The sequence below is a fragment of the Cupressus sempervirens genome, chromosome 8 (assembly GCF_028749045.1).
Source record: "Cupressus sempervirens isolate cs-2001-9-10 chromosome 8, ASM2874904v1, whole genome shotgun sequence".
NCBI lineage: Eukaryota > Viridiplantae > Streptophyta > Pinopsida > Cupressales > Cupressaceae > Cupressus > Cupressus sempervirens.
Window position 1 is genome coordinate 162,347,694 of NC_143125.1, and position 12,096 is coordinate 162,359,789.

A 12,096-nucleotide genomic window follows, 5' to 3' on the forward strand; every position below is an offset into this window, starting at 1 on the left:
TTCACATGTTGGACAGTTTCAATAGGATTGCTTCATCCACATAACTTTTTTCATTGCTGGTAGGTCAAGACTACATATATTTGGAGAACCTACATCTATTACCCACGAAATTGCTACGATGTATTTCTGCATTCGCTCAAATGCCTATGAAAATATTATTTAATTATTTTGAATAGAAGCTGTATTTAAACTTCTTGAGAGCCATTATTATGTAGCTAAACTGCAGAAATGAAGCATAACAATAAACTACAAGACTGAAAAACAACTAATTGATTTCATTTCATTTACTCTATGGCTTCCTTCAATAGAAAGAAGCATGAATCAGAGAAACATATGCAATATTATATCATTATTATGAACGCTATTCTAATTTGATGGAGGCAAGAGCCTACAACACAATGGTAAATTGTGAGCCTCTCATCTAGGAGGGCTTGGGTTCAAGACTACTAGAGCTAACACACAATAATAATTAATCTCAGCAAATAATAAATAATCTAGGCTTTGGTGCATTACCTATCAAAATAAAATAAAAATTCTACTTTGACGGCATTCATAGAAAGAATTTGGGCTTTCACCTTTTTATCAAGAGCAATTGCTTCAGTGCAATCTTCTTCAGCTTGTGGAAAACTGCATATATCATAACAATAAGTCTTAAGATAACATTAAGGCAGTCTGCATAGATTTGATAATTAAAAATGTAAGAGGTAATCCAACCATATCTTACCTCCCTAGCTCTAAATGAGCCGCAGCACGGTTACTGTAGTAAGTTGCACTTTTGTTATTTAACTTAATTGCTTCTGAGTAGAGATTGATTGCCTTTTGCCACTGCTTTTGTTTGTAAGCAGCATTACCCTGCATATATGATTTGAACATAGTCACAAAAAACATGAATTAAATAGCATAATGTCCTAGCCCCTATCAAGATAAATAGCATAAATACTGAATATTATATATATGATGTTGATTATTATAAATATTAACAGTATTTTGATTCTGTATTTACTCGCTTTTTCAATTTTGCTTCAATCAAATATATCTAGATGCAGCTTGTCTCTTTTATGTGCTCATTTATTGACTTATTGGATATCTCTTCTATGAATTTTGTCAACAAAAAATGCATTTCTAAAATAATTCAAGCAAATTTTTAAGTTGTCCAAGTTTTCACCAAGTTCTATTCAGGCCTTGGCAAGTTTTTTCTCTTGGAAAATTAGAACTATGCCCTGAACAATTTACAGAAAAGGTTGACTCCCTAGGCTGTTTCATCCAGGGCAGTGTCCTGTCTATAGATACAGCAATGGAACTAAGCCCTGCCACCTCTGTAGATCTGATCCAACTGATTGGCATTTTAAGAGCTATCCTATCTCCACATGCTAGCTCACAGAAAGAAAAAAGTTCACACAAAGAACTGGAAATAGTTGTTTAATGTAACTTCTGCAGGGTTTGAGAAATGCTAAATAGTGGAATTGATAGGCAGGAGAAAGCAAAGAGCTCTAAAAAGGACTACTAAAGCCATCACCATAACCATCAAGTCATTAACATCGCTCTACTGCTTATAGTACAAATACCCGAGTCAGGATGCTTTTGGGGTAGTAATTACTAAATAACATTCAGAAGGTAAGGCTAGAATATTTTTCAGTACTATTCCTTGCAGTTGCTTTCAAATACCTTTGAAAGACAATTGATGAATATCAAATTCCTTTGTCTGCATCAAGAGAAGCATTACACATTATTTATGATAAAAGAAAAGTTGGCATCGATAGGAGGAATTGTTTTGTATAAAAAACAACTACCTCCAACTTTAATCAGTTTAAGACACCTAGTAATCACTCGGAACATAATTGATATTTAGATTAAATTTTCACCATGGATTGCATAGATATTTTGATATTAAGCAGGATTTACAGAAAACAGCAAAAAAGCTATTAAAGCCCCGTTGTTCACCCAAGTGCTGTTCTTATGAATTATCATGTCTTGTTCTCAAAGTCAGTGGTCAGATTACGATTAGAATTTAATACATGAGGGATTGCAATATCAACATGCAAACCCGGATTAAGCATATGAACTTGGATTCATTTAAGCGAAGAAAGGTAGCTGACTATATGTATCATGAACAACCGTTTTCAAAATTATCACGTGGTATCATAATTGAAAAACAAAGCAGAGGGAAGAGAATTGGATTTGATTTATTATTAAAATTGTCCTAATATAACATAATTATGATTTAAATGTTATTATATCATTAAGGATTATTAATAATTACTATTACAAATTTGATATAATTATTAAATAATCTTAATAAAATTAAAGATTATTATATCAAATTATTGAGCACAATCATTACGGTTATTATCATTGCGTGATTGATTTATTAGGTTAAAAGATCATGTTAATTATGATTGGTTTAGCATTAATGATAATATGATGTTTTGAGTTAAACCATCGATTAGATAAATGGTGTCTAAAATACTTCCATGTGATTTTTTTTAGAAAAAAAAATATTAAATTTATAATACTAAACAGATAATTAATGTGAACGGAATTAAAAGCTCTGTTAAAAAATTAAAGTAATTATTTTATTTGTTTGTCTTCTGGAATTTCATTAACAACTTTGGGGCTGAAAGGTGTTTTTTTTAATCTTTCTAGCTATTTCTTGGGGGTTGTTTTGGTTTATGAAAAAGGGATCAGAGAAATTTGTTTGAGGATTTCGTTGCAATGGATTTAGGAATAGGAATCAAACTGGAGCAAGCCGTACGTGCTTGCTCCAGTTTAATTGTCTGATCTCATGTTTTCTGTGAACTAGGAGCTGGGATTGTATCACTTGTTCATCTTCTTCTTGATTCTCCATTTGCAGATTTGAGGCATGTATCGAAACTATATAATTGTGATGCATCATTTTATGCAATGAACATTCATGTTTTTAAATTTGCAATATATCTTTGTGTTTGTTCGCTTATTTTGGGTTGCTTCTTCCACAAAGTCTCATCCTTCTTCGCTAGTTTATTTACATCCAATAGCCTGCAATTTATAACTAATTCATTTACCTTTTGTGGTCTGTTACGTTCCCCTTTGTTTGGTTACCATTTCCTTAATTCCACAGTCTTACCTGCAGTTCATTCTTATGTTTGCTATTTTCTCTTCTATGGCATATTTTCACTAGCCCTTTCTTCTCTATGGGTAATGAGTTGAACTTTCCTATGGCATCTAGATTTGATTATTGGAATTCACTATTTTTTCAAACGACTTATGTTTTCAAACCCATTATACTTATCAGCCAAGTATGCTTGAAATGCCATATGTTTTTGAACCAATAATGTTTTCAAACTGTTTCATATTCCTGGGTGAGCACACATTGGTGGGGTTCATGGACATGTTATATATGTTTGATCTGTTTCGGTGTTCCAACCTTTCTTTTCAGCTGCGTATTTGGTGTCTGGAGGTAGCTTAACCAGATAAATTTATGATCTATTTTTCCGTACAGTTTGGTTGCTTTGTTATTACTGTTGTTCATTCATTGCATACCTGTGTGCATTTTCCTTCCGCTGTATCCCTATGCAACAAGAGTAAGGAAAGATGTTTCTTATCCTTAGGCTTTTTTTGGAGTCTCTTCGTCTTGCCCTACGTTTTATTGCTGTCTGTGTTTCAGCTTGATAGGGGAATGAGTTTAATGCATTTAGGAATTCGTTGAGTTGTCTTTTGTCTTTGTTGTTTGGTTTTTTTGGGGGGTTTTGCAGTTCATAAGTTGGAGTCATGGTTTCTATTTATTTTTTATCTCTGTGCTTGAATCTGTTTTCTAGTTTGGAACTGTGTTTCAGCTTGGTAGGGGAATGAGTTTAATGCATTTAGGAATTCGTTGAGTTGTGTTTTGTCTTTGTTGTTTGGTTTTTTTGGGGGGTATTGCAGTTCATATGTTGGAGTCATGGTTTCTATTTTTTTTAATTTCTGTGCTTGAATCTGTTTACTAGTTTGGAAATCTGTTTTAACCACCTCTTGAAACTGATCCATGTCTATTTATGTTGTCCATGGCAATGATGTAATATAATTGGCGAGCTAAATTGTTGTTTAGAAGTGTTCCCCTATCTGTACGTTGTTTGGTTATGTTTCTTGGAGTTTGACACTTAAGTTTCCTTATGTTGCACAGTGCCTCTACCCTAGGTACCTGTAGGATCTCATTGGGAAGTAATTTTAGTGAAAATTGCCAAATGATAAAACTTATATGGGTATACTTCCAATTTACATAGTATTGATAATAGGTTTATTTTCAATGAGTTAGGGGGGTATAATGTGAGACAATAACATTTGGCCCAACTTAGATTTAAATCTATAGGTTAACCATTATGTCTATTGAGAAATTTCAAGATGCAATTATAGGAAAAATATATCAATTTGAACATTGAGCTTAAATCAATAACTTAAGGAAATCTATACACATATCATTTCGATTTCTTCAAGCAACTTCATGACTATGTGTTCAGATTTTTATTTTGTGATAGACTATTTGTGGAATTAAAATATTTTATCAAGGACGTATTTTACTAATGTCTTATAATAATATTATGTATTTAATTAATTTGAAATTGCTAATGTTAAAGGTTGGAAGGGTTATTGAAAGGGTCTTGTATAGATGACTTGATAGTTGTATAGGATTATGATTCAGAGAGTAACTGTATGTTGTAAATGAAATAATGACAAATTTTTAATGTTTTAATCAGTTCTAATAGGTTATGCAAATAGCCGGGATCAAGTATTAAGGTATTGATAGGTTAACCTACAGGAGCAGTTTAGTACACCTACGGAATTGAACTAGTAAAATGAAATAAGTGTAAAGGTATCAAATCAAACCTAACATAACTTATGTTATTGATCAAATGGTTCTCGAACATGATGCCATACCTTATTAAATATGAAACCAAGGTTTAATCCATCGACTTAATCAACCCGAACTAAGTGTTCCTGTAGCACTAGAACTCAAGGTTTCAAACACGTGTAGTATGTTTGTATTACAATAATAGATAAGAAGTCTATTATTAGTTAATGGTTATCTTGTAAATATCTTTAGCTTTAGTTTGCTTTCGTTTTTTGCTTTCTCTAGAATAGAATGTTTCTATTCTTTACGATCGTTTCCTAAGGAAACATTGTCTCTTCCTTTTGTATAAATTGACCTCTCGGTCTCTGTTATTAATAAGCAAGTATTTACCTCGTAATATGGTATCAGAGCTAAATACTTAAATTTTTTCGGAAAAATTTATAATTTCTTCTTGAAATTATTTGTTTAAATTTTTCCAAAATTATTTCAGCTAATTTCTCCAAAACCCACCTAGGGTTTTTCTGCTTGGAGAAATTCACATATTACGGGTCTGCAAATCGCGTGGAAATCGTGGCTATTTTTTGAAGACTCGCGTTTTTGGGGTGAAAATCTGCATGTTTCTGTATCAAATCTTCATGCTCTTAGCCGTCTCAGTCTGTCATCGTGCTCTGGGAAGCAGATTCGACCATTTTTCATCAAGAAATCTGAAGTTTTTTCAAGCTTTTTTCAGCTAGGGCCGTTTTTTTTCGAAACCCTAATTTTTGGGGTCAAAAAATTTTTTTGTTTGCAGATTCTTGATGGGTTTTTCGAGAGCTCAACTAGGTTGTCGTCCGTTTTTTCTGGGTGCCTCGATTTTTGTGCCTCGATTTTCGAGCCAGCGGATTCAGAAAACGACAGCAGATTCCTTCTGAGTTTTTCGAGCTCTCTTTTGGGTCATTCTCTGATTCTTCTGGGTCTTCCGTATTTTTGCCTCGAAGAACGTGCCTTCACAGATTTTCACAGTTTTTCATTGAAAAACGTGCCATGGCATCTCTAACAAATATTCTGCTCGAGCATAATTCCAAATTCAATGGTCGCAATTATGGAATCTGGAAGCAGCGCATCATCGCAATCTTCGAATATCGAAACACCGATCAACTTGTTCTGGGTGTTAAGCAGCGTCCGACTTCTCCGGGTCCTGATCAAGATACATGGGATCTGAACAATCGAGAGGCAGTAATGCTTCTCAAACTCTCCACAGCTGATGACCAGCTTTCTCAGATTCCATCCGGCAAGACAGCGGCCGAAATCTGGACACATCTAAAAGGTCTTCATGAGACTTCCGACAAGAGCAGAGCCTTCTTTCTGAAAAACACTCTGTTTTCTATTGTCATGGATGAGCGCACCTCGCTCCAGGCACACCTGAATCGGATTCAGGAAATCCATGATCAGTTACTTGCCATCGGTCGCAAGATGGAGGAAGAGGATATTGTGGTAATCACTCTTCGGAGTTTACCAAATTCCTATGAGCATTTTATCGAGACTCTCAACATCACATCTACTGGTGTTGATCTAAAGTTCACTGATCTCTGCACCCTGCTACTTCAACAAGATCGGTGGAAACAACAGTTCGGTAGCAGCTCCAGTTCCACCTCCACTGAGCAAGCCTTTGCTGCGAAATCCTTTCAGAAGGATAAGGGCAAGTTTCAGCAACCATCTCAGCAGAAGTCTTCTGCTCCAGCATCCGATGGTACCAAAAAGAAGAACATTCAATGCAACTATTGCCACAAGTATGGTCACATGAAGGTTGCATGTCGGAAACGCTTAGCTGCCCAGTCTAAGCAATCAGGTTCGCAACCCAAAGCGAACAGTGCAGAGCACACCAAGCAGGTGGAATCTGCCTTTTATGCCTTCATGGCTAAAAGACCCGCAGATCATTTACAGTCATCTGCCTGGTACATTGATTCAGGTGCCTCTCGACATTTCACTCACCGCAGAGATTGGTTTATTGACTACTAGCCTTATTCAGATTCTGTTATCTTTGGTGGTGGAGAAGAGTACACGGTTGTTGGTAAAGGCAACATTCAAATTCAGTCTGTTGGGAGGAAGCTCATATTCCTTGATGTGTACTACGTTCCAGGGATGGAACTAAATCTACTCTCGGTCAGTCAGTTGCTGCGACATTCTCCACACTTGGCAGTCACCTTCAGTTCACATCAGTGCACCATCACTGATCGGGCGACTAAGTCTACTATTGCAGTTGGTCTTGAGGATCATGGTCTTTTCAGACTTACTGATTCTGGTGATTCTCAGGACTTAGCTATGGCTGCTCGGCGATCTTCCATCAGCACACTTTGGCATCAGCGATATGGGCACTTAAATGTGCATTATCTCTCACAACTTGCTTGGGATGAGCTTGTTCTTGGTTTGCCAGAGATTCAAACCCAACACCTTGGAGTTTGTGACGCATGTCAGGCTGGGAAGCAACATCGCACACCTTTCCCCAGTGGCGATTCTTGGCGAGCTTCTCAAGTACTTCAGCTTGTTCATGCTGATATTTGCGGCCCTATGGCCACTCCTTTTGTTCTTGGGTACAAGTATTTTCTGTTGTTTGTAGATGATTTCAATAGAAAAATGTGGGTGTATTTCCTTAAAAAGAAATCCGATGCATTTATTGTATTTCAGAAGTTTAAACCCTTAGTTGAAAAAGAGTCTGGGAAATCTATTATTACTCTTAGATCAGACAATGGGGGGGAATTTTGTTCTAATGTTTTCTCCAGCTTCTTGGATACACATGGCATCCAACGCCAGTTCACCACACCCCACACGCCACAACAGAATAGTGTAGTTGAACGTCAGAACAAGACAATCACCGAGATGGCTCGTTCCATGCTCGAACACAAACATGTTTCGAAGCGTTTTTGGGCAGAAGCAGTTAACATTGCAATTTATCTGTTGAACCGGTCACCCACAGTGACGGTCAAAGGTAAAACTCCGGAAGAGGCCTGGTCAGGTCGCAAGCCCAGAATCAGTCACCTGAAGGTTTTTGGCTCTCTTGCTTTTGTTTGGATCCCTGATGCTTCACGCACTAAGTTGGATGCCAAGAGTCAGAAACTGATGCTTGCTGGATATAGCAGTCTTCACAAAGCCTACCGCCTTATTGATGTTGAGACATCTCGTCTCATATACAGCCGCGATGTAGTCTTTGATGAGCAGCGAGGACCATTCATGCCTGTTTCTCCTGTTCCTGATCCAACAGACCAGCCTATGCAGGTTCATGATTTGGGAGTTCGGCTTCCATTAGGTCCACCTGATGGGAGGGCTCCAGTAGCTCCTACAGCTCCAGTCCTGTCAGTGATACCTGTACAGCCACCTCCGGCTTCTCCTGCAGGATCACCTCGTTTTGAAGATGCTTCACCTGAGTTTGATCCAGATTCTTCTGATCAGGATCCTACTGCTCAAGCATCTCCTAGTACTACTGTTGGTCATTCTCCTCTCCGGCCTAAGTGGTGGGCTAAGACACTTGCTGATCTTCATGATGATGAGCTCATTGATGGGAGAACTACTCAAAAAAAGAGAAAAACTATAGATTCTGTTAACTTTGCTCTTATGGCCAACATTCACAGTGTGTTTGAACCTCAAACATATTCCGAGGCTAAAGGAATTCCAGAGTGGGAACAGGCCATGCAATCTGAACACCAGAGCCTGCTGAAGAACAACACTTGGGTCCTTTCTGATCTTCCCCCAGGGAAGAAACCCATTAGCTGCAAATGGGTCTACAAAATCAAATACAAATCAGATGGTACTTTGGATATGTACAAAGCTCGTTTAGTGGCAAAGGGCTTTTCTCAGCGTCAGGGCATTGATTATGAGGAGACCTTTGCTCCTACTGCAAAGATGAGCACCATCAGATTAGCCTTAGCCATGGCAGCACAGTTTGGCTGGAAGGTCCATCAGATGGACGTAAAGAGTGCTTTCTTGAATGGTGATCTCCATGAAGAGGTCTACATGACGCAGCCTCCTGGTTTCAAGGTTGCTAGTAAAGACCATCAGGTTCTTAGATTGGTAAAAGCTCTCTATGGTTTGAAGCAGGCCCCTCGGGCATGGTACATCAAGATTGATACGTACCTCAGTGATCAAGGCTTCAAGAGGAGTTCTTCAGACTCAAATCTGTACATCAAGACTACTGACAGTGACATCATCCTTCTGGTTATCTATGTGGATGATCTGATCATCACTGGCAGTTCGGCATCTTTGATTCAGGGAATCAAACAACACTTATGCCAGTCTTTTGATATGACTGACCTTGGGCTCATGCATTATTGCTTAGGTGTTGAAGTTTGGCAACAGTCTTCTGGTATATTCATCTCTCAGTCCAAATATGCCAAAGCCTTGTTAGACAAATTCCGAATGCAGGATTGCAAACCTGCATCTACACCTATGGAGAAAGGTCTCAAGTTATCAGCCAAGTCTAATTCTCCTTCCGTTGATGATACTACGTATAGGCAACTAGTAGGCAGCCTCATCTACCTATCTGCTACTAGGCCTGATATCAGCTTCGCAGTCAGCTATATTTCACGCTTTATGACAGCTCCTAAGGCTGATCATTGGATGGCAGCAAAGCGTGTGCTTCGTTATGTGAAGGGCACTTATGATTATGGACTTCTGTATTCTCGGAGTTCTAATCCTAAACTCAGTGGGTTCACAGATTCAGATTGGGCAGGCTCTGTTGATGATAAAAAGTCAACATCTGGATATGTGTTCAGTTTGGGATCCGGTGCAGTCACATGGACCAGCAAGAAGCAGCACGCAGTTTCTCTCTCTTCTACAGAGGCTGAATATAGAGGGACTGTTAAGGCAGGATGTGAAGCTGTCTGGCTTCGTCGGATGCTTGGGGATATGCAGATGTCACCAGCAGGACCGACTACTCTATTTGTTGATAACGAAGGCGTTATCAAGTTAGCACGGAATCCAGTCTTCCATGAACGAACCAAGCATGTGGATGTTCATTGTCATTACATACGACAGCTGGTTGAAGACGAGACTATAGATCTGCAGTATGTTCCTACCTCAGATCAGACTGTAGACATTCTCACCAAGCCTCTTGGTCCTGATAAGTTTGTCAAATTCAGAGGACAGCTTGGTGTGTTAGATAGATTAACCATTAAGGGAGGGTATTACAATAATAGATAAGACGTCTATTATTAGTTAATGGTTATCTTGTAAATATCTTTAGCTTTAGTTTGCTTTCGTTTTTTGCTTTCTCTGGAATAGAATGTTTCTATTCTTTACGATCGTTTCCTAAGGAAACATTGTCTCTTCCTTTTGTATAAATTGACCTTTCGGTCTCTGTTATTAATAAGCAAGTATTTACCTCGTAATAGTTTGAATATTGACTCTGCATCCTCATGTAACGTAATCAAAATTAAATTGCTACCTAAACCTTGTGACTCGAAAGCTAACTGTATCACGTTGACATCTTTCCGCAATGTATTCTATCCTAGTAGGTGTTAGCATAGTTGTTATTACCTTTATAAAAGAAAATTTGTTGTGTTTTTGCCCCAATTTTTGGGCATGACATAAAATAATTGGTGAGTTAAAATGTTGTTTAGAAGTGTTCCCTTATCTCTAAGTTGTTTAGTTATGTTTCTTGGAGTTTGACACTTTTAAGTTTCCTTATGTTGCACAGTGCCTCTAGCCTAGGTAACTAGAATGGACGTTTAGATAATAAAAAATTGTTTGTTTTATCTGTTTATTTAGTCTATGGTAGGATAAAGATGTGGCTTTGAATGCATTTTAAAAATAATAATAATAAAATGAAATGCAGTTTGTAAGTGTTCATTCATTTGACTAAGTTGGGCTTGTAACTTAACATGGTGTTCAATTGTTGTTAAATACATTAATGATATGTTTATTATTTATCTATGTTGAATATGCAATTTTTTTAAAGATTTGTGACGTCGATTTATTTTATTATAGATGCGGCTTTCTCGATGTGATGGTAGAGGTGTTTGAGATTTTGTTATACTAACCAAAGACATAAGTTGCTATTGTGTTATTTATTTTTGATGAGGTATGTTGTCTTGTGGGGTTTCATTGTTTTATGCATTTGATATCTTCATCACAATATTGAGTTTTGGCATTGGTATGTGAAGCATTATTGTATATCAATGTATTAATGGTGACCTTTCGTATCTATAAAAGCGGATCCATTTACTATTACGAGCTTAGAATTGTGTTGAAATGAGATATGGTACATTTGATATAAGTTTTGGAAACTAGAGGGGTTCTCGAGAGATGTGCCTCATGATGCTTATATGAATTGATGTTGATGTCCTTAATATGTTAGACATATGTGGATCCTATTGATGTTTTATGTTCTTTCGATTTTGGTTTTGTTGACGAGAGTTTTCTAGGAGCAATGCAAGGAGAGTGTCTCTGCAATTGAGTTTACGTCCCTAAGTGGCTTCTAGAGTAACCCATTGTGGAGTTGTAATCAAATGATAACATAATATATGAACATGGCTGGCATAACACATTAATCAAGATTACTATGTTTCCTTGCCCATGGCCATGAGAAACCTATGTGGACCATGGATCAATTAGAGAAGACCAAGCCGCTTGTGTGGCATTGAGCTAACAAATCAACTTCCTTGTCCCCATGAAAGGATATAGGGTTCCACGTGAGTTCTCACCTAGGAGCCAAGGTAACCAAGGATAGTGAGGAACTATGCGATGACACTCTCCAACATGTGTTTTAGAATTCACTCAATTAGCCTTGTGATTTTCCTTTGGTATCTCATATGTATCAATTGTGTAATCTCTATTTTATGCTATGGCATTCGTTGATAATCCTATTTTTTGTTGTAGCCTTATCTTGTGTGTATTTGTAAACTGTGGCACCTTGTATCTACCCCTAGCTTGGTGGCGCAAGCCTTAGGGTTCCACAAAGTTGGCTGGTATTTCTCCTTCGAGTTTCATTGATGTGTCCACAAGCATATTGGATGAATTTTATGTCTTCCTTGATTCTTTATTGCAACTTCATGCTCTAAGTGGACAGATGATTATTCTCAGTGTTACACCAGGGCAGAGGTGCAAGGAGGCATCAGGACGAGTGTTGACAGTGGGAAAGAAAAGGGCCTCAATTTAGGGATGGCGAGGGGACAACGGCGATGCGACAATGGGGGTGTGGAGGGGTAGGAAGGGGGGAGGTTGCGTAGTATACATATATGACTTGAAATGTTATAATGAAATGATACTTCAATATAACATACCAAATATAGTTGAAAAATGAATATAGAAAATTGAAATGT

General features: G+C 37.6%; 1 protein-coding gene across 3 annotated transcripts in view; it reads right to left on the bottom strand.

Moving 5' to 3' along the window:
- Nucleotides 1-12,096, bottom strand: part of TOC64-III (translocon at the outer membrane of chloroplasts 64-III) — a 165,902-nt gene that overhangs the window by 20,216 nt on the left and 133,590 nt on the right. For all 3 annotated transcript variants that reach the window (XM_089797109.1, XM_089797111.1, XM_089797110.1), the window contains 2 exons: nt 725-852; nt 576-627 (listed from right to left, as the gene is read on the bottom strand). In XM_089797109.1, coding sequence (XP_089653235.1) covers nt 576-627; nt 725-852 — 180 coding nt within the window. The remainder of the gene's footprint in view (nt 1-575; nt 628-724; nt 853-12,096) is intronic.